The sequence below is a fragment of the Poromitra crassiceps genome (genome assembly GCF_964638095.1).
Source record: "Poromitra crassiceps genome assembly, chromosome: 14".
Classification (NCBI taxonomy): domain Eukaryota; kingdom Metazoa; phylum Chordata; class Actinopteri; order Beryciformes; family Melamphaidae; genus Poromitra; species Poromitra crassiceps.
This window is the reverse complement of record NC_139633.1, coordinates 21077554-21101931: the sequence shown is the minus strand read 5'-3', so window position 1 is coordinate 21101931 and position 24378 is coordinate 21077554. Positions and strand designations below refer to the sequence as shown.

The following is a 24378-nucleotide window of genomic DNA, read 5'->3' as shown; positions in this document are numbered from 1 at the left end:
TCCAATGTAAGCAACGGTCCACTCCATGTTGAATCCACCATTCACCTTACTGTGCCATCCTCCATGACTCCTGTGCTGTAAGCCTCACTGCCTCTCGCACTTGCAGACCAAATTTCACATTAAGATATGGGGATGATCATGTAACAAACCAAAAAGGCCCAATAACTGGCTTTGTATGATAATATTATAGCATTGTGACCTTGCATGTTTGGTCTGCGTATGAGTCCTCCTTTGAAATGTGCCGTGTCTGTGCTGGAGGCAGCACAGCATCTATTTTGTATACTCAAGCAGGAAGCCATCACATCAAAAGCCTTCATCCAGCAGCTGTTTCTTGAAGCGTGGTATGTGGTCAAGAAGAGACAGCGAGTCATTTCAGGTTAGCTGTTGTGTTTGATCATGAACTTTTTATAGCCTAGTCATAGTGGGCAGCAGATGGCTTCCGAGGGCTGCTTATTGTACTCTAGCCTGGTTTAGTTCGGTTACATCAGAATTGAATGTTGCAGGTTTTGTTAGAAGTCAGCTCCTCCCTCATGGTGCGGCCTTATCCCGGTCCCATGGGGAAAGTGTGTGTGGGTTTGAAGCTGAAGAATGGGGATTTGGGTGAATGCTGGGCAGCCATTGACTGCTTAATGATCTTCTCCCCAGTGGCCATCTCTCCCATGTCAGGTTAGGCTGTGGATCAGCTGGTCTGGATTGGAACTCTCTAAGCTCCACCCCCTCATGCTCCGATCCTCTTACTGACCCACACAACGTCCTCAGCACGCTGCCCTGGCAGGACATGTGGCTGCCACATTGTCCATGCGTTACTACAAACAAGCGTTTTCACTCTCAGCCATGCGAAGCGCTCTGACTCTGTCCAGGCATCACAGGCTGCTGCACTCAGACGCTCTTATTGAGAAATCATTTAGAAGAGATTTTCAGCCTTGAAGTCGATGATTCCTTTGACTTTGTGCCCTTTGACAGTTGGGTCAGTGCTTTCTCATAGAAACAACAAATCATTTGTCACGTGTCTAATCTTGAATATCACACAGATGTACAGCCGCCCAGATAATGAATTGCAATTGGTGGAAAAATGGGACAATATCTTGGATGATTTTGTAGCATTGTAGGTATCCATTAGGGTCCGCGGGTCCGTCAGTGGAGTAGATTTCCCCTCTCCTCTGTGTGTGTGTGTGTGTGTGTGTCTGTGTTTGTGTGTGTGTGTGTGTGTGTGTGTGTGTGTGTGTGTGTGTTTGTGTGTGTGTGTGTGTGTGTGTGTGTGTGTGTGTGTGTGTGTGTGTGTGTGTGTGTGTGTGTGTGTGTGTGTGTGTGTGTGTGTGTGTGTGCCGCAGCAGAGGACCCCTCCCCTGTGTGCAGAGGACCCCTCCTCCCCTCCCCTCCCCTCCCCTCCCCTCCCCTCCCCTCCCCTCCCCTCCCCTCCCCTCCCCTCCCCTCCCCTCCCCTCCCCTCCTCTCCTGTGTGTGAGTGTGTGTGAGAGAGCATTTGCCCACTCGTTTTAGGACAGAGCTGCCTTCCTTCCTCCAGATAAAGCCTCTTCAGGCAGGAACACTCATCACAGATTTAACCCTTTATTGCAACAGAAATACAGTTTGGCGCTGATGGCTCCGCTCTTCACAGAAGATGCTCCCTGGATTAGCCAAGCAGCATGCTAAGCTAATCAGGGTGTGCAATGCAGAATCCCCCCATGGGTATACAAGAGTGAGCCCAGAGCAAGACATTGAATACATGTTGAACCTTTGAGACATGCAAGACTCTGACTAGAAAGGTGGAGGCTGGGGTGCAGCAGTGATGTGTGTGGCAGCATTATTAGAGTAGCAAAGACCAGTGTAGAAGCGAGCCATTTTTAAACGGACCGCCTTGTTGTGAGAATGGATGTGATTGGTAGGGCTGTCCTCTAAAAGAGTCCAATCATCAGTCGAGAGACCCGTGAGTCGATGGAGATTCCTCAAGTCGTTTTTCCCCCCATTTAAATTCCAATCTTAATTTAATTTGTTAATTTATTCTTGTTTAGATTTATTTACAGTAGGCCTATCCGTTTTTGAGAAATAGGCTAAAGAACTGTATAGCCTAGCCCTAGGCATTGGAGATGTCATTTTATGTCTTATGTCTTATTTGACACAGTTTCATTTGTTTATTCATGTAGGCTAACATGTTTTAATGTTTAAAAGGTGAAATAAAATAAAAAAGCTATAAGAGCTTAATTTAAAAAAGAAATACATGTCTCCTGCCTGTCTCATTATGCAGACAAATCCATTATCCAATAGCCTGATGTCGGCAATTCAAATCTTGCATGATCATATACAGTCTCTTATTGATTTTTAAATGCTCAAAATATGTCCCCATCACTCTGTTGCATTGACTGTTAATGTGGTCGAAATAATTACTGAAGATATTCTATACATTTATTTTATTTAGTAGTAATAGTCGAATATTCGTATTGGACAGTTGAATTCAAACCAGAATTCTGAGTGGAGGACAGCCCTAGTGATTGGTGAATGATTAAATGCTGATCCAATCAGACTACCGTGTCCTGTATGTACTAACACGATGCTTCATGTATAGACTGCAAAAAGTTACTATGTTTGTATGTTTTTAGGTCTGACGCACTTTGACCAGAAAACCTTAACCGCAAGGCGTTTATACATACTGTACATACAAGCTCTTAAACCTATCAAATGTAGTCATATTTTGCATCTATCTCTCTCTCTCTCTCTCTCTCTCTCTCTCTCTCACTCACTCACACACACACACACACACACACACACACACACACACACACACACACACACATACACGTTCACACAACTACGACATCTGTATTAATTCAAATTAATTACGAATTAACCACTACCTCTCTACCTCCTTCAAAAAATAAAAATTTCATTTCATTTCATTCAAAAACATAAGCACTTTGGAAGTTTTTGGAAACAGTCAGATTGCTGGTTGGCTTCGCTGTATGTCTGCGATGATGGGTGTGCAACACACACACACACACACACACACACACACACACACACACACACACACACACATGAGTGCGTTTGCATCCGTTCTATCCAACCATGTGCCTGAGGGTGTATTATCAAACACAACTGCTGAGTTGTAAGTTTTACGCTCACTTTCCTCTGCCATGCTTCATACACTGTGCAGCTTTGGCAACTCATACAAACTAATCAGCTTAATGTTACCAGGCATCAACACACATCCTGCTCCCGGCCTGTCTACATGCCCATGTGTGAGCATCAACACGCATCCTGCTCCCGGCCTGTCTACATGCTCACGTGTGACCTTCATCTAACCTCCGGAGCATGCTGGAATAATAGATGTCCCCTGTCGTTGACTCACTCACCTCTGCAAATCCCGAAAGCAGGATCCTTCCATTGCAGCACTAGCAGCTTTTGAATGACATTTCAACCTGTCAAGTACAAATCAAATTGGACTGATTGAACCTGTGGAGTGGTGGAATTTTATTGCTTTTTTTTTTATAGGCAACCATCTCACTGCTATAATAATAAGGCTTCTACAGCGCACATTATCAGCTACAGGCGAGCATGCTAGAAATTAGCACAATGTTTCCAGTTCTGTTTACAACACACACAGTCACAAGTTACATGAGCAGCTCTATTAAGTTTGTTGTTGACTATAATTATTATAAACTGCAATTATATTTGCAACTCAGTCACCCACAAAAGGTTGCTTATTGCTCAGTATGATCAGCAGGTCAAGTGTGCTTGCGCTCATGTTGATAACACTTTGTGCTTAACAAAATGCAGCATGAAAAAGAATTGCTCATACATTTGGTCGTTCATCCATTGCATCTATAACTATAATTATTCTTATATAATTGGAATTATATAAGAAAAAATATTCTTGAGCGGAGCGCCGGACTGAAACTTCAACTGCTTCCATAGGGACTGTTATCATCGATGTGCTGCTAGCAAAGCAGATGGCAAAGATGGAGCCTATACAAATACATCATACTGTTGACATGACTGTGTCTGCCACTAGGCTCCTAGCCCATGTGTTGTTAAGCCCAAGGTTATGCAAATCACTCAGATCAATACTTAGTCACTTAGATTGATATCATGCATGTCATGAGAGATTAACCATGGATTGTGTCTCTGCCCTCTACGTAGGTAATAGCTGTAATGCATGCGGACAGATGGAAAGTAATGATAAACGGTGCTCGTGTTTAAGATAGATTTGCATCCTCATTTCAGACTTCAGTGAGCGTTGTTTGATTGTGCAGTTACTCCTCCTTTCCTCTCCATCTCCCCTGCGCCGCTCCTATATCCTATATAACCCAACGGGTTTCCTTGAATGCAATTGTATGCAGTTGGTTTAGTGAGAGTGAAGAAGTTTTACGATACAAAAAGGACCATGGCACCGCCAAGATGTATCGTCTCTAGCCTTTAGCACCAGAAAAAGAATCAATCTCTTTCAGTCCCTCTGCAGTGTCTTCTCCCTTTTCCGTTCTAATTGTTCCTCAAGGCTCATCATGGAGTGCCAAATCCCACATCACACTGGCCTAGCTCCCCAGCGTCTTTTTACGGGTGCAGGTGTCATGTGCTAATGTTCTGTCCCGCGAGAGACCCTCCCCCCAGACCCAGGCTGTGATTGTGGCCAGGTGCTGCTCAGGTGTGCACTCACTTTCCACTGCAGCGTGGGTCACAGGTGCTGCCGAGGCTGCTGCCTCTTTTCCCACTCTGTCATTCACACCCCTATATGCACACAAGAGCACACAAGACAGACACACACACACACGCACGCACACACACACACACACACGCACACACACACACACACTCTCTCTCTCTCTCTTTCTCTCTCTCTCTGCAAGCTTTAGCAGTTCGAGGCAGGATTCAGTATTAACTCAGGTTCAGTTCTTTTGCCGGCGTGTCTTTATCAGAAGTGGCGAGGGCTTGGTCTATGTCTGCGGAGAACAAAGTGTCAGAGCGGAGGAGGGAAGACCAGGGAGGGCGAGGAGATGCGGTGCGGTGTCGTCCTGTGGATGCAGCCAGTCATTATGCAGAGCTGCAGAGCTGTGCTTATCTGTTCCTGTGGTCAGTGGAGCGCGAGGAGCTGAAGCCGAGCTGAAAGGGCACAAATCCCTTTTCTCCCTGTGTGCCCCCCCCCCCCGCCCCCTCCCCACTTCCCCCCATCCCGGCCCGTCTTGGCCCTGTCCAGCCCCTGCCCCGCCTTCCCGAGGCCCCGCCCCCGAGGCCCCCAGCATGCTACTGGCGAGGCTGCCCAGCTGCAGAGGATCAGCTGTAGTCTCAGTGGGCTGTCTCTCCAAAGACAGGAAGAAGATCTGGGCAATGGCCAAAGGTACGCTGACATAACCAGCCTCTGAGAAGCCCGAGCCAAAGAGCCACAGTGCGAGGTGTAGATAATGGCTGGAGGAGGTGTCTTCACGTGGCTGTTGTCAGTCCCTTCTACCGCATTTAATTCTATAGAATGCTGCTGAGTTGGCAAGGCCAAGGATAGGCAGCTTTGATGGTGGAATGGACCAAGTCACTGTGCAGGAGGGGGGGGGGGGGGGGGGGGGGGTGGAATATGTGTGCATCATTGTTGGTGTGTGTGTTTAGTGTGCACAGCTTATTGCCTACTCTTCAAATAAGCTCTTCCACGTTCAATTTGATTTGTGCTCAAGTGAGTTTTTCCAGTTAGAACTCAACCAACTCACTATTCATTCATAAATTACAAAACTTTTTCAACTGAAATTATGTTTTTCTGAAATGTAGTCTATTGAAGTCTAGATTAATTCAAATTCTGTCACCAAGGCCCATTGTACCTTTTGTCCTTTTTATATCCCTCGTCTTCTCTCTGTACCACTTTCTCCCTCTGTTCTCCTCTCTCTCTCCCTCTCTCTCTCTCTCTCTCTCTCTCTCTCTCACCCTGTCCTCGTCTCTATCTCTCTCTCCCTCCCTCTCTTCCTCTCTGTCATTTCTCTCTCTTCTCGCCTGCAGCTGATGCCAAGAAGAATGTTGGAGATTATTAAATACAAGCACAAAGTTAAAGGGAAATGATTCATCATTCAGAAGAATTACTGTTATTGGAACAATTGAAGTCTGTTGACTTCGGTGCTTGTGATTGTCATTGCCTTAGAGATCATTGCCTTTAGATGCCACAGCCTTAGATAGCATATCACTATATAGCTTAGGTATACACTGAAATATGTCTACTGGTGACTCTTTGACTCAGATGGTTTGGATCTTCATTACAGATAGCCTCAGTTATTACAACTCAGGACTGGTGTGCTGTCAGCTTTTTATTACTCTACTTATCTGCTTTGTTGATTGTCAGATTTTCTCTCTGCCCAAGTCACATATAGAGTTGTAAACCTTAAGTGTCCAGTTCAGTTTTGACATTTATCTCCTCGGTGTAACACAAACATTTAATAAAGGACTATTAGTTCCAGCTGGGTTTGTATTAGGGATGCACCGATATGAAAATTTTGGCCGATGCCGATAACCGATATTAACATTGCTGTTATGGCCGATAACCGATATTTACCGATGTCGATATGATCTGTATAAAACCACATTTTTATGATCATCACATTTTGTACATACTGAAAAACACATTTTAACACTGAATTTGAAAAAGTTATGCATTTCTTTATTTGCAAAGCCTTTGGAAAAGCCCATAAATCATAGATTTACTGCATTATTTCATATCAATGTGAAGAATTTGGCTGATAATGATAACCGATATTAACATTGCAACATCTGACCGATACCGATATGACCGATATGTTAAAAAATGACCAACATCGGCCGATACCGATATGATTGCCGATATATCGTGCATCCCTAGTTTGTATCAAATTGGAATGGTAGACAACCTTTTTGTAAATATATGATGAACTGTGTTACATGATGCAGCACTGGCATTGGCATTAGCACTATTCCTTTGGAATTGACAGATGTTGTCTTGCGAGCGTTCAGGCTGAGCTACATAGTTTCTCCAAGGAGACCATCATGAATAATTAGATCTGTCTCCATAAGCTTGACTGACAGTAAGATTACACACTTAGACACGCTTACACACCCGATGCTAACAGCAGACAGTGAAGTGCCTTAGAGGTAGCAAATAACTGATGTAATAGTAATGATACTCCTACAACTACTACTACTACTACTACAACTACTTCTACTACAGCACGACTACTATTACTACTAACTACTACTAATACTACTAGTACTATTATAGGCCGGGAGCCAGCCATACCCCTCAGGATGTTTTCTGCTACCTTTTTTCACTATGATAGGCCATCTCAAAAGCATAGGGGCCATGTTCAACTCGGGGCCGTTTGGTCTCAAGGGCCAAAAACACCCCTTTTTGGGACAACAATTATGTCAATGAAAATAATAAGGTACTGTAGTGGCATAAATAGTCATGCATTCATGACATTTTGCAGGAAGTATGCTGGAACACAGGGGGAAGTAGCAAAATAAGATTCTGGGGCTTGCTACAATTTTATTTTAAAATTTCACCCACGAAACCCGCAGAAATACAAAAAATACTGTCCGTTTTACAAATTCTCCTCAAAAATGATTATTTTCCAGCACTTTATGGTGAATATCACGTCCTCATTTGTATTTAAAAAAAAAACTGCCCAAGTTCATAAGCTTCAATTTGAGCCCAACATGAACTTCCTACCTCAAAAATGACACTTGCTGTAGCCGAAAATCCGCACTATACCTCAAATCAGAGAAAACAGCATTTTCAGTCACTGGTCGTCCAGGTGATGTGAAAATGATGTTCCCATTTTGATAAAAACATGAAACTTGGTGTACTTGTACAGTTTGGGGCTCTAAACATTTTCAGAAACGGAGCCATGTGGCCAATGCCTTGTGGTGGCCATGGCAGCCATTTTACTTTCCGCCCTAACCGAATTATGCATTTTGCATCATATCCTGAACCACACATGATAATACAGAAAAGGTGATGTCTACCCCTATGTTTTGATGGTCAAGGATTACAATGAAAGTATATATAACATCATAAACTATTCAGGTAAATAGTTAATGGTGAATTCAATGACATTGTGGGAAGGAAATCACAGTATCTGAGAATAGTCTATTTGCCAGCCTATAGAGAGCCCTATTGTGAACCTGGAAATGTTGAGTAGCCCCAAAGTTTATGTTAGAAATGTACAGTATGGGTCCCCAGCATTTACAAACTGTTGGATGCTAACTCGCATATGTTGGTCAATTTGCATAATTAGCATAATTAGCATTGACATATATAGACAATATTTCAGCAACTGGTTGGCCAATTTGGACAATGGTGTTTTTTGCTGGTAGGCCAAACAGGGCAGGCAGCCAGGGTCTATGTCTTTCACTAGTGCCTCAGACATAATGCAACGCAGGGCAGAAGCAAAACATATACATAGCTTGCTAACAGCTGCTGGTGGCTCCTGCCTTGGCACCCTGACTAGCCGGAGGCCGACGTTAACCAGCCAGTCATAAATCAGGTAAGGTTAAGATTAACAAAAAGGTTTGAAGAACTCGGGTAAGTTGACAGGGGCCATAGGGGCCTGCTTGCATACATCACAAAGGGAACAGGGATAATTTTAGACGACTTAAGCTTGAGCTAATGGAATAGCTGGATGAACTTAAGTTGGATAAGGTTGTGGCGGCCACAGATGGAGGATGAATGGATTGTGCCCAACACCTCCTCCCATTATTTTTCTTGAAACACATAAGTGTGAGTCTCCCACTGCTGCTGTCTCACCAGGCACGCTGGGGAAGGAATAAAAGGCATGGAATAAAAAGAAAAACAGGCCGTGCTGAATATAGACGACTGGTTTTGCCCGGACGCTCGCCTCTGGAACACTGCCAAGTCGTGTGTTGCTTACAAGTTGTAAGAATTGTGCGAAAGTATTCTTTGCAAAATCGCAAATTTGAGAGGGAAGTCTCTGTGTGCCGTCATTTTTCCACAGTCGCTGCCGTTCTTGCCCAGTCATCCTCTGTGTCCATGCTGGGTCTACTGCCAAACAAACAGCAGCTAATGATACAACACTGTGCTCTTGTTCAACTCTAGTGAATTGTGATTGGTTGATAAAAGGCGAACATTTGTTTTTCCTGTACTCCCACTTGACAACGGCTCCAGTGTGACACGTTCTCCTGCGCTGGCACAGTCCTGAGAGTGCCAAGTGTGGAGAAAAGTCTGCCTGCATCAGACTGTCTTTACTGCAGGAATATGGAGGTGGGAAGCCGGGTCCATTTTTCATCAACTCACTGACTTTGAACAAAAAGCCTTTTAAATGACTACCCCAGTTTTTGCCTATACATTTAAATGCATCCCCACACAGAACACAGAAGAAAAAAAACTGTTTGGACTGTATTTGTCCTTATTCTTATTTTGTTTAGTGCATGCTTGTATTCTTAAACTACATAGCATAGGGTTTGTGTGGCTTTCTGGAATTACCGCATGCTCACCGTGCTTTGCGAGCTGGATCAACATTCCTAGCGCATGTGTGTGTGTGTGTGTGTGTGTGTGTGTGTGTGTGTGTGTATCCTTCCTTGTCCTTCATCTCAGCTCTCTGATGTTTGACTGTTCAACAGTTGCTTGGCATTTAATACCAGACATCATCACTTTGATGTTGCACGCCGACTTGATTCGAATATCCAATATGCAGGAATCCCCCCCCCCCCCCGTGCGTTTCTCCTGCATGTTCATGCGTTTCTCCTGCATGTTCTGTGCATTCTCGTCTCCCTGGACGCTTCCCTCTCAGCCTGACAGCGAGCTCACATGTGAATGTGTGATGCAGGGGGGAGCATGATGGCTGTCCCCGACCAAAGCAGCATCCATTGCAGTGTTGGTGTTCACATGGTGGGAGAGGTTATCAGGAAGCTGAGAGAATGGATGTGTGATTATGAAGTCATCAGCCATGAACCAGTGCGGCTCTGGAGAAGCTCCCCTCCTTATGGGTCCTCAGGGTGCCATTGATTGGTGACCATGTGTTTGTGCCTGATAGACTGTGAAATGGTGTGTTGCTGCACGACTGTGTCACACCTGCGTCCCACCAAGGTGATTGATTGGTTTGGTCATGTGGAATGTTCGCATCTGGTCCGCAGTAATGCATTTCTTTCCTCATTTGTGAATAACAAGCACTGGGAGGAGAATAGTAGGGCCTGGAAAAAGCCAAAGGCCAAAGGAAAACATTTTCCCCTTTCCACCTCCCCCCCTTTCCCCCCCTTTTTAACCAGTCAGAACCAATTCAGATAGACCAAGTCCTGGCACCTGATTATCCCGGGTGGGGATAAATAGGACCAGGAAATCCACATCTCTTCTCGCACACAGAGATGGATTTTAAGGGAAAATAAACTTTGATAATATGCAAGAAGGTCAGCAACTCCTGAATCCTGCAGGTTATCTTTGATCCAGCTGATTATTTAGACACCTTTCCTTGATTAGAAACACTTTCAGGATTACCAGCCCAAAACTAGGAGTGATGGTGGTAAGCTTCTTCTCACACCGAAAGCATTTTCTTTTTGCATCTCATCTCATCTAAAAATAAAATAAAAAAATAAAAAATAAAAATCTTTTAATTTATTCTTACATCCCTCCTTGTTTGATTTCTCTTAATCTTGGCCCCTCTCCTTTAATTGATCCATTCATTCCACCTAATGGCTAATTACATATCAGGGTGCATGAGCAGATGCATTCATCATCGTAGGACGTAATAATCAGTGACATTTCAACAAAGAAAAAAATAAATATGCAAATAAGAACTCATTAACATTTGCGCTTGCTGTTTTGAATAATGTCACCGCTGACAAGGCTGTACACAGAAATTGATGTTGAGCTCAGGGCAAGGCAGAGAGAAACATGTTTCCCCAGTATTCTGTGGCTCCGTCATGTGTCTCTGTCCTACTGTTGTTACTGAGGCTGGGCTGTAGTTTCCCCCAGCCAGGTAGGACGCTGATTTGGTACACACACACACACACACACACACACACACACACACACACACACACACACACACACACACACACACCGCCTCCCCTCCCTTTTATTTACTGTCAAACTGAACCTGGCGGAAGCATCAAATGGCTTAGACAGGATGGATGCACGCAAACTCTCCAAGAAAGGACACAAAAGGAGGCATTGGGGAAAAAATAAGTGTGCGTGTGCATCTGAGGCCATTTACACCTGGCACTAACATGCGTTTTCTGTGATCAGATTGCAATCAGATAGTAGTGCTTGACCACTTGAAAGTACAGCAAACAGTAAACGCCCCCAAGACACATTGAGGACGGATTGCGATCTGATTGGCCAAACCACCTCCGTGGCGTTGGCGTGGCGTGCGGCCGGTGTGAACGGACTCGCCTGTTAACAAGGACGCTGAATTGAAACTGCGTGGCTTTGGCGTTGCTTTGGCGTATGGTGTGAACGTGCACTAGCTCCTAGCTTTCCTTGCAGCGAGGAGCAGGGCTTCTCCTGGTGGAGAAAAGAGGCCCTTGTTGAATGCATGTGAGAGGCAGTGAAGCGGGCTCCTCACTAATTGGCTGTTTTTGTGGCTAGGGGTTTTACATTGATCCCTGGAGACGCTGAGGTCACTACCTGTCACAGTATCAAAATAAAGGGCTCAACACAGTACTGTGTACTGTCTGCAGCCCTGTGATCAATAAGCAGGCAGACTATGAATGACTGGCCAGCTTGCTTTTTCACTCCAGTGGCTTTTCAATATTTAATACCAGAGATGTGATTTATTTACCACGCTTAAGGTCAGAATGCAGGCAGCTCAATTTGATCAATTGGGCTGGAAATTTGATTAAGAAAGCCATGACACATAAACCTGGCCAAGTCTTTTTTCCATTTCCATTTCTTTTTCCAGCTGGACCGCGTTGCTTTTGATACCCACTGTGATGTGGCTTACGCCCTTCATGTCAACCAGTTATCATGTTATTACCAATTATGTCTCGACATAACATGTGCAATTGCCTGCATAACTGTGGGACTTACAGGTCCACACTCCAAAAAAATCTGCTTCGCAGTCATCTATGCAAATATGAATTTTGATTGTCCCAGCAGAGACCTAATAAATTACAGAATATGCGAACACGTTTACAAAAAACAGAGAAAAAAAATCATGCTTACCTTGCTTACAATTTTCCAAAATAGTCCACACAGCCGACTCATGGACAGCATCAACTTTTAGTTGTAGTAATGAATATGTGGCAGAAACCAGGCTAAGCCTAGCGCATCACTCAGGTGACACCATGAAGCGTGGTGGCAGCAGCATCTGACTGTGCGGCTTTTAAGGGTCTGGGAGACTTATATGGATAGAGGGGACAGAGAATGAAGCCTAATACAGGCAAATTCCTGAGGAGAACCTGCTTCACGATGCCAAAGACGTCACATCGGTGTGACGGTTTATGTCCCAACAGGACAATGACCTTGAGCATCCGGTTAAATCAACAGTGAAATGGCTTCAGAACAAGAATGTGAAAGTCCTTGAGTGGCCCGGCCAAAGCCCAGGCTTGAATCCCATTGAAAATCTGTGGAATGAAAACACAGCATCCCAAAATCCATGTGTGCCAAGCTGGATATTTCTTCATTTTCAATAGATTCGCCAAAACCGTTTTCACAGCATTGGCATTGCAGGAGCCGGACAAACACACAGCTTTGATTAGGTGAAGAAGGGGTTGACAAATTCCATCTTCAACTAGCCTCAAGATCTTACAATGTTTTGACTGTTAACACCAGTGAGCAGCGTTTTCCATCCAGCATTTTATAATAATTCATGAATAATGTATTTGAAAATGGCTTCATTTTGGCGTGTGTCAAATCGAAGTGAAACAGCAATCTTAACTTTTTTTTTTATGTCATTTGTTGTTCAATTAACCGGAGACACTAGTTTAATACTGGTCTCCCACAGTAGCTGTGTCTATTTATTCATTTTAAAATCTAACAGCCACATAACACAGATAAGCAATCATTTGTCGGTCCATTTGTAATGTGAAAATCAAATGGTGAAGTAGTGTGTGCGTGATCCCCCGCCCCCTGCTGTGCTGACTGCCTCTAGCTACTGCTTGGCTTCACTGGCCACCTGTCAAGTTTGCACTAATATACCTGCTGGTGTTTGCGAGCCCTCTAAAATATGTAAATGTGACCATCAGAGCCTGAATGTAACGATCTATCCAAGCAAGTTTTTATCTTTTGTTTTTCAAAGCAATGATCAGGCCGAGTTGGGTGGAACTCCAAACCGGCTTGGGAAGGGAATGGCTGTAACGGGAAAGAACTCAAGCACTTGAATCCAATAATACGGGCGGCTGTAGCTGAGGAGGTAGAGCGTGTCGACCACTAATCGGTTTGGATAAAAGAGGTCGGTGGTTCGATTCCCGCCTCCTCCAGTCTGCATGTCGAAGTGTCCTTGGGCAAGACACTGAACTCCAAATTGCTCCTGATGGTGTGCCAGCACCCTGCGTGGTAGCCTGCCGCCATCGGTGTATGAATGGGTGAATGAACCTACTGATTGTAAAGCGCTTTGGATAAAAGCGCTATATAAATGCAGGCCATTTACCATTTATCAATATCACTGGAAAAATAATATTATCAAAGCAATGCAGGGCTGTCAGCATGCTTTTTTATGATATGATGATTTTATTATTATTATTATTATTATTATTATTATTATTATTATTATTATTATTATCATTATTATTATTATTATTATTATTATTATTATTATTATTATTATTATTATTATTATTATTATTATTATTATTATGTTTTGGTAATCCCTCTCTACCAGTGGTTTGCTGGGCATGTATTGTCTTTTTCCAGAGCTCTCTGCTTTACATTCAGTTATACGTTCACACCTCAGTCAGCTGTCAGCTATTGAGCTGCTTCACTGAAGCAATTAACCCACAAGTGATAGGTTGTTTTTTCAGTTGACACTGCGCGTGATCTCTAGTATGACAGTAGCCTGTTTACTTAAGTTATATTCAGATCGTTGACGGCGATGGCGCTACTTAAGCAGCTTTATTCATATTGTATTTTGTGTCATGTCTCTGGGAGCTTGCATCTGTGCTGTGTGGTGATGAATTGATTTTTACTTCCCATCTATCAAAGCACTCTAGACCCACTGGTAATCAGGAAGTAGGCCTGCGACACAAACAGAAATAAAAATACAAACTGACACAGACAAGAAACTGGCAGGAGAATGAAACGGTTGGAGAATATTATAACAGCATTAGTGTTGTTCATGAAATTCATCCATTGTTCTGCTACTCTTCAGTTTCTCTTTCCCTCACAATAGGTAAGCGGGATTTGATTGATAAGCTCTTGTTTCCAACTTAAATACTTCATTAAGGGAACTTAAGACTTAACAACTTGAGTTATGTTCTTCCTCAGGAAGTATAGATTATTACAGTGACCTACTTCCCTCAGAATGAGTTATGTCTGCCTGAGGATTGTGTCCTTGTGTGATAAGTGAATATTTTATTCAGCTAATTTAGGTTCCTGGCTTTGGAGCTGGCGTACCCAACAGTGTGTTCCACTTGATATATCACTTTGTTCTACTTTACTTCAACATCTCGATTACGCATTCACCAGAAATTTGACCAGCACTTCGGCCGACTAGCTGCAGTGCACACTGGAAATAGTCTTTCTGAAGTTTTGTTGGAAAAATACAGTACACTGCAATTTTATAAGCAGGGGTATGAACATTCAAAGAGCCACATACTGGGGCTGGGGACAAACTAGAATACTAGAAGAAGACACTCATTTTAAAAACACATTGCATCAGACAATAGACATGACAGATTTCACTTTTCTTTGTCTTTTTTGTCTCTCAGTGGTAAATATGCCAGCATTGTGGCTCCTGCTTTACATCACTGGCTTAAATATACCAGCACTGTGGGTCCTGCTTTACATCACTGGCTTAAATATACCAGCACTGTGGGTCCTGCTTTACATCACTGGCTTAAATATACCAGCACTGTGGGTCCTGCTTTACATCACTGGCTTAAATATGCCAGAACTGTGGCTCCTGCTTTACATCACTGGCTTAAATATACCAGCACTTTGGGTCCTGCTTTACATCACTGGCTTAAATATACCAGCACTTTGGGTCCTGCTTTACATCACTGGCTTAAATATACCAGCACTGTGGCTCCTGCTTTACATCACTGGCTTAAATATACCAGCACTGTGGCTCCTGCTTTACATCACTGGCTTAAATATACCAGCACTGTGGCTCCTGCTTTACATCACTGGCTTAAATATACCAGCACTGTGGATCCTGCTTTACATCACTGGCTTAAATATACCAGCACTGTGGCTCCTGCTTTACATCACTGGCTTAAATATACCAGCACTTTGGGTCCTGCTTTACATCACTGGCTTAAATATACCAGCACTGTGGGTCCTGCTTTACATCACTGGCTTAAATATACCAGCACTGTGGCTCCTGCTTTACATCACTGGCTTAAATATACCAGCACTTTGGGTCCTGCTTTACATCACTGGCTTAAATATACCAGCACTGTGGCTCCTGCTTTACATCACTGGCTTAAATATACCAGCACTGTGGCTCCTGCTTTACATCACTGGCTTAAATATACCAGCACTTTGGGTCCTGCTTTACATCACTGGCTTAAATATACCAGCACTTTGGGTCCTGCTTTACATCACTGGCTTAAATATACCAGCACTGTGGGTCCTGCTTTACATCACTGGCTTAAATATACCAGCACTTTGGGTCCTGCTTTACATCACTGGCTTAAATATACCAGCACTTTGGGTCCTGCTTTACATCACTGGCTTAAATATACCAGCACTGTGGGTCCTGCTTTACATCACTGGCTTAAATATACCAGCACTGTGGGTCCTGCTTTACATCACTGGCTTAAATATACCAGCACTGTGGGTCCTGCTTTACATCACTGGCTTAAATATACCAGCACTGTGGGTCCTGCTTTACATCACTGGCTTAAATATACCAGCACTTTGGGTCCTGCTTTACATCACTGGCTTAAATATACCAGCACTTTGGGTCCTGCTTTACATCACTGGCTTAAATATACCAGCACTTTGGGTCCTGCTTTACATCACTGGCTTAAATATACCAGCACTGTGGGTCCTGCTTTACATCACTGGCTTAAATATACCAGCACTTTGGGTCCTGCTTTACATCACTGGCTTAAATATACCAGCACTTTGGGTCCTGCTTTACATCACTGGCTTAAATATACCAGCACTGTGGGTCCTGCTTTACATCACTGGCTTAAATATACCAGCACTGTGGGTCCTGCTTTACATCACTGGCTTAAATATACCAGCACTGTGGGTCCTGCTTTACATCACTGGCTTGCTGGGGAAGCTAAGCAGGTCTAGCTGTGATCAGGGCTTGGATGGGAGGTGGGCTGGTCTGCTCCTGGAAGTAGTGTTGGAGGGCCAGTCGGAGGTGCTCTTCCCTCTGGTTTCAAGAATAATATCCTGTTAGTGAGCACGCACCTTTCGGATGAGACAGCAAACCGAGGTCCTGTCTCTGTGTGGGCAATAAAGCTCCCATCGGCACTCTTTGATTAGGGATGCTCCGATCGGTCGGCCATTATTTTCAGCCTAAATATGAGATTGGAGAATTCCGATAATGCATACTGTATGTGCCAATTGCCAAAATCATCATGATAAGGAATTTAAAGAAGTTAATACTCTGGAAATGACATTTCAGCTCGACTACGCTAGCTAGTTGCATTGAACCTTGAAGTACTAAGGCCGCTAGACTAAAACTGGGAGTTATATCTTTGAAGGGTCGGGTTGCCAGATACAGCAATGGTTTTCAGCCCAAAGACAGCTCAAAAACAGTCAAAACGCACACAAAACCGCCCACGCAAATGGAAACAGTCTATGGAAACAGTCTGGCAGCACTGCACACACATGGTTTTTGTTTATCGCATGAATATATTGAGGTAGAAAATAATGAAAGAAAACGTGGATACGTTTTAACCAGGACTTTGATGGATGAAATGCATGTAAAATGGAAACTGTTAGACCTATAATAGTGCTATAAAAGCTGCTTTAATGGGGGGAAACAACATATAATACTGCTATAGCTGACCAGCTGCTATTAAAAAAAAAAAACTGATCGGCATGACGACCGGTATCGAGCAGATATGGACAATCGGCGATCGGTGGCAAAAAAAATTTTGATCGGAGCATTTCTACTTCAGATATGTGAAGCGCTTCGGCTGCCTTGAAAAGCGCTATATAAATGCAGCAGTCAATCAATTATTACTCACACGATGATGAGAGGAGGACAGGATATCACCGAGATGAGTCCTGCTGACTCCTGAGGTCGATGTCACAGACGTCTGCTCCTCTAATCATCTCACGGGAACTCAAGCTATCCAACATTCATCAATATGTGTTCATTTGGACATGAATGCAAGGTGCATGAATAATGACATGAAGGAGGTATGGGGGTGATGTGGTCCTGCTTATGGGTGTCAGTCAGGAGTCTAGCGGTGGCATTCTGGACCATTGAGTCGATGTTCTGGACCAGCTGCAGCCAGGAGAGGGAGGCGAGGCGCTAGCAAGTTAGCAACTCCTGTCTACACAGTGAGTTGCCGTAGTCCAGCAGGGATGAAATGGAAATGATAGCAACAAGAATTACTTTCTCAACATCATGGACAGAGAGAAAGGACTTGATTTTTGGTTGGAAGACGCTTTCCTTTACAGTCGAGTTGATCTACCTGTCGAATTTGAGTAGCTCTACTGTAGTTAGTTAGGTCCATTTTTAATGTGTAACAAGGTTTATGCACTATTAACAATATCTATAATATGCACCGACCACATTCAACACCATGGGAAAGTTAGGTTTAACTAATAGACTTAGATGGGTAAATAATAACTTGATTGATGAGACCATAATGCACAAGTTCCTCCATCCTGGCTTCTATCAAAGCTTGTATTAAAGCTTCCAACAGCCCTGTTATTATTATAAAGCTATTTTTCCTCGTGAGTCCTTCCTATAAAGAATATTTATACTAGAGACATCTGAGTGCCAAGTTTCAAATCGCTGAGCTGGCAGCTACATGCAGCAGAAGTGCCTTCTGTTATCAAAGCATGATGGCCCCTGTGCTCGGCCCCCCTGACTGGCTCGGAGAGACTCTGGACACTCCGCACATGTCACTGGCTCCTAAAGTGTGATGATTTGGCCTATTCATCATCCCTCGCCAGTAGAGGGAGTGTTTCTCTAATTGATGGTGTATCTGCTAAGGCAGGGGAAATACCTGCGGGTCGCCTCCGGGGGGACGTGCAGGGAGAAGACGGAGGGCAGTTAAGGCAGACAAGTTATTGATCACAGCAGCGCGCTGCATATCGCTCGCCCAGCACGGCCAGGAGCAGAGATGGAGGATGTGATAAGATAAAAGAGGTTAGAGCCACTGCATCTTCAGCGAGCTGCTCCAAATGAACCGAGAGCCTTGTTCATCCATGACCTCAAATACAGGATACTGAAGTTAAGCCTTAACTCTGCTCCCACTCAGCCTGTCTCCTGTGCTGCTGCGGTCCCTCTCTTTTTGCTGGCTCATGGCAGGTGTTGGTGAGGTTCCTCACAAATTAGCGTTTGATTGGCACAGTTTCCAGTGGCAATTATATTGGCAATTGCTGTGGCTGTCTCACATTTTTTTATTCAGAATATTGCAAAAGACCTGAAAATAAATTGATCACAGATCACGTGTACAACACATCGTGTGTAATTAAACCAGCTCTTATTTTTTCCTCATCTTCTCTGTATTTGTGGCTACATTCATGGCAGATATTATGATCTGAAGTCAATCAAAGGTGCAAAGAAACAAATCAATTTGACTCAAGTACTGTACTTGGAAGTAACATACATCAGGCACAATGTACTGATGTAGTTGTACTTTAATTGGAGATTTCTAATTTAGGAAAGATCCGATTTTTTCTTCACTACATTTCAATGCAAATATTTACACTCACCAAGCACTTTATTAGGAACACCTTACTATTACTGGGTAGGTATCAGCTTTCAGCTCAGTGTCCTCCGGCTTCCAAAGTGACATCCGCCTCAAAGTTCGACGTTATGACCTCTGACCTCTCTCATCAACAAGGCGTTTCCGTCCGCAGAACTGCCGCTCGCTCACTGGTTGTTTTTGTTTTCCGCACCATTCTGTGTAAGCTCTAGAGACTGTCTGAATCCCAGGAGAGCAGCCGTTTCAGAAATACTCAAACCTCTTAAAAAGTGCTCGATACTCATTCGATTATCAAATAGTTGATGATTAATTTAATAGTTGACAACTAATCGTTGCAGCTCTACTCTCATGTATGACAAAACATTGTACATCTTTAAAACTGCTACCAGACCAGTAGCATTTGAACCTGCCTGGGATCCCTTCAGTCCCTTAGTGGTTGTGTTTTACATCAGTGTTGCAAAGACAACTTGCCACTTGCTCCCTCTCTGCAGAGAGAAGGCAAATCTGTGTAGTCTAGAGGAGGTGACATGAAACTGTCATAATGCAAACTGAATAATGGAGCTGGAAAACACTTATGTAAGGAGGTAAGTGTGTTTGTTTTTTCATGGCATGAGACGTGTTTATCAGTCATTCAGTCAAATGCTGCTGCCTCACTTCATATTGAGTGATGCTCACTCTCCCAGTGTCAAAGTCTTTCTAAACTGCACTGGTGAATCTATGCATGTCAGAAACATGTTTTTGCTGGCAAATATTTCAGATCAGATCAGAAGGAAAATTATGCAATGACAAGTTGCGTGATATGGCTATAGTTAAAATTATGAATGGAAAGACACGTGGGTTGTAGGCTACAATGGAAATGACATGTGGGTTGTAGGCTACAATGGAAATGACACGTGGGTTGTAGGCTACTATAATTTATCAAGACGTCCACAATCTCCTGGTGAAGTCATGTGACAAAGTTTTAACCAGTGACGATGGAATATTGTCAGATCTTTCGGCTGTGCTCTTAGCAATGTCTCCCTATTTCCAGACTGAATATTTGGGGATATGTTCCGCTGGCTTTTTGCTGTGCTGTGGACACTAGGACCCAGAGCACTTTAGGATGCTTAGCCTGGCTGGCTGTAGAAGTGTGAGGGAGCGTGTGGCTGCCTCTCCCAGTCACACTGCAGACTGTGAGAGCACAGTGTGTCTGTGTGCCCTGCTGGGCCCTGAAACAATAACACTGGCCATCAATTATTCACAGCAGACTGTGTGGTGTGTGTGTGTGTGTGTGTGTGTGTGTGCGTGTGTGCGTGTGTGTGTGTGTGTGTGTGCGTGCGTGCGTGCGTGCGTCCGTGTGTGCGTGTGATAAAACACATGCTGGTAATGAATATTTCACTCTTGGACTTGACCAGAACTTTTCCTCAGAGAGGGCTTTTCTGCCCATTTTCTCCCAATTGTACTTGGCCTATTCCCGGTCCCAGTCATTGCTCTGCCCCCTCTGCCGATCTGCAGAGACTGGTAGACTAGACAAGCACGCGCTTCCCCTGATATATGAGCAGTCGCCACACTTGCCAGCCGCTTCTTTTCACCTGACAGCGAGGAGTTTCACCGGCAGGACATAGCCCGTGGGAGGCTCATGCTATGCCCCCCCAGTTCCCCTCCCCCCGTGCATGCGCCCCGACCGACCAGAGGAGGCACTAGTGCAGCGACCAGGACACATCCCTTTAATCCGGCCTTCCCACCTGCTTCTTACGGCCAATTGTGCCTGTTTGGATGCCCAACCAAGCCGGAGATAACACTGGGGCTTGAACCTGCAACCCTCATGTTGGTATGCAGGGAATCTACCGCAGCACCACCCGGATGCCTAGAGAGGGCATTTAATGAGTGATAATGAATTTCATTAAACCACCTGAAGGTAACAGAAAATTTTAACATTTTTTACAATTCTGAGTCAAACGAGAGATGTTTCATTATTCTCCTATGGTACGGAATGTTGTGGTAACCAACAACTTAATCCTATTTTCCTTTTGGATGAGAGATAGCTCAGAATTGCTATTCTGTATCACATCAATTCATTATTTTGATAGAGCAAGAGAAGCAGCTTTCCCAGTTAAACCGTCTTCCCTTATTTCCAGCGCTCCGACAGTCTCTAGAGACACAATGCACAGATGCAATACAACTGTCTCCTGAAGGACTGCTCAGCACGGGAATTCTTTCCGACGCGGCAGCTGTGTTCACCTGTGCTTGTGAAAGCAATGTTCAGATCAGTCACTGTGTAACAAAAGATCCGGGCTATGCAAGTTTTTAACTCACTAAGAATATTTACCTTTTCCCCAGAGCAAACACAATTTAGTTGCACTGCTTGTGTCTGTGCTCATAATGTTTGGAAGTCTGACAAAAGTAATGTATGATGTTGTTCAAGTTATTCATCATTTTCCTCTAGGAGCTCTCATTTTTTGGTTTGTTTGTTTTTCCATGGGAATAAAACTGCTGAGTTTGGATATTGTGAAGTGTATGATTCATGTGCGTTGTGTGCTGCACGTTTTATTTTTCCCTGATGGCTGCTTGGAAGCCTCTCTTTGAGGAGAGGATGCCAGACATGTGACACTGATGGAAGGACTCTTGGAGACTTATTGCCCTGTCAGGGAATGATCCACTGAAAATATATATTCTTTACATTTGCATTATTATATTATAAACTTGGTCACACATAAGTTAGTTTGCTGCTATGCTGTTCATATGCTGTTTACATTAATATCCAGTTATGCTTTTCATATGCTCATATGCATGTTTATGATTATATATTTGCATATAGCTACACGATACACCAATATATCATCATGATTTTTATTTTTTATTTTTTTGGTCTCACTAGTGACCATTTTTTGCTGCAGCTTTGATAATTATACACCAAATTCTTCGGTTTAAAAGTAATGGCAAGTGGCAAAATAGCCAGTGGCAGGAAGTCAGGGCACATGCTTCTGTGCATTTTGGATTCAACTGCAAAGAAGAGCTACAGTACATGAACTCAATAGAGTACAGCAGGAATGAGTCGGCAAGACCTGGATGTTGGCACTATGTGTAAAAGACCTGGATGTTGGCACTATGTGTAAAACACCTGGATGTTGGCACTATGTGTAAAAGACCTGGATGTTGGCACTATGTGTAAAAGACCTGGATGTTGGCACTATGTGTAAAACACCTGGATGTTGGCACTATGTGTAAAAGACCTGGATGTTGGCACTATGTGTAAAAGACCTGGATGTTGGCACTATGTGTAAAAGACCTGGATGTTGGCACTATGTGTAAAAGACCTGGATGTTGGCACTATGTGTAAAAGACCTGGATGTTGGCACTATGTGTAAAAGACCTGGATGTTGGCACTATGTGTAAAAGACCTGGATGTTGGCACTATGTGTAAAAGACCTGGATGTTGGCACTATGTGTAAAATACCTGGATGTTGGCACTATGTGTAAAAGACCTGGATGTTGGCACTATGTGTAAAAGACCTGGATGTTGGCACTATGTGTAAAAGACCTGGATCTTGGCACTATGTATAAAACTCAATGGGATTTTTGTATGGGGGTTTTTGTTAAATGCTTGAAATAAAGTATGTGGTTAACAAAAGTTTATGAAACAACATAATCTTCACATAATATTCACAAATGAAATGAGGACCGCTTTTGTGATTTTCAAAGTGAAAATGGAGTGGGGGGGGTTTTACGCGATTTTCAGAAAATGCTTCAAAATTCATAAAAGTGGTCCTCAATTGTGAAGATTATCTTACTGAACACAAATGGCACAGACCTTATTTCATGCATTTAACCGAAATTCCCATACAAAATGCCATTGACGTTTACACATAGTAACCAGGAAGTGCAGGGACTTCTGGGTAAGCCTACAAAAATATGTCCTTGCGGTACTATAAAAAGAACAACAAGCTTTCCCATTTTGTATTAAAATACTAACACGCCCAAATTACCCTCGTACCTGACTACAGTAGATGGAACTGAACCTGTTTACTAGTGTGCGTGTTTTAAGTTCAGTTTAAGTGCAGTTCATCTGCTTAATAACTGGTGGATTGATTATGATAAAGCACCACTGTGCAGCTGTAGACATTACCTTGTCACTAAATCTTGAGAATTCACACCATAACAGATGATTAACTGCAGAAGCTCTTTCCATGTCTAACTGATTAGGAGACTGTACAGTACGTAGTCTATTATTAGGTATTATTCACTATTAGTATGGTCATCATGTCCTTACCTTCCTCAAACCCATGCAATGTATTTACTGAAGTTATAATAGTGATGGATGCCCTAGTTGTATAAGAGATCATTGTTAATACCAGCCTTTCTTTGTTTAAACAGGTAAATCGGAGAGAGCTTCATTTCATGGCTATGGGAGGGATACTGGAGCATTGGGTTGCCAGGTAAGTTTGCTCTGAGCTGATACTTTTTTTTTTTGCTCCCTGGGTTTTGATTGATTGATTGATTGATTGATTTGTCAGGGACAATGCATGACAACATTGTAACAGGTTACCAATAACATGATCCAAATGTGTTGCATATTATAGGATTTATAGCCAAGGCTAATTTGCGGTCCTTCTCCCGGCTTAGGCTTTTCTATTAAAAGACCTATATAAACATAGAAAATAGTGACATTCATATTCATATCCAAGTGACATTTCACATGATCATCCAACAATTACAGTAAAAACTACAACATTTACATCATACTACAATCACTGCACAAGTGTGTGTGCAGAGCGTGTGTATTCCCTAATTCATGGCAATATACGTGTAGTATGTGCACACTGTAGCTGTGTGTCCATGTGTTTTCATATTCTATATACTGTAAGTGTGTGTGTGTGTGTGTGTGTGTGTGTGTGTGTGTGTGTGTGTGTGTGTGTTTGTCTAGAACCTTGATTTCTTATTTTAGCATTTGTATGTCCCAGTGTGATACCGTCAATAAAATTGTCTGACAAGCAAGCAAGTCAAAGAAGATTTTGTAGACTGTAGACTGTGCTAAGTGCCCTAATCTAATCAAAAATAACTCACAGCGGGGTGGCAGGCAGTCTGTGAGGATGAGAGCTCACTGATAACGAGCAGCTAATTGGTGAGAGCTAGACATATATTTTCTAAGTGTGGTCGTGCAGAAGCAGCCCTTTGACACAGCACAACCCCCGACTGGAGCACCTCCTCTCTCTATATATATATATACTGTCGCTGCACTTGTTCAACACAAAGTCTTGATTGTGTGCCATGGCCATGGCTCCCTCCTGATGTCATTAAGTCAATAGGGGCGAGATCTCTTTTTCCTCCTTTTCTTCCATTCTTTTTCTGTCTTTGGTTTCCTCTTATTTTGGACTCTTCCTGCTGTATAGCATGACGCACTTCTCTGGTTATGAAACCCATACTGTAAGTGGAAATGCCA

General features: G+C 43.3%; 1 protein-coding gene across 1 annotated transcript in view; it reads left to right on the top strand.

Moving 5' to 3' along the window:
- tcf12 (transcription factor 12) overlaps window positions 1–24378 on the top strand; it is a gene marked incomplete at its 5' end in the record, with an annotated part of 86877 nt that overhangs the window by 15270 nt on the left and 47229 nt on the right. The window contains one exon of the mRNA XM_083651054.1: window positions 23313–23374. Within this exon, the coding sequence (XP_083507180.1) occupies window positions 23313–23374 (62 nt within the window). The remainder of the gene's footprint in view (window positions 1–23312; window positions 23375–24378) is intronic.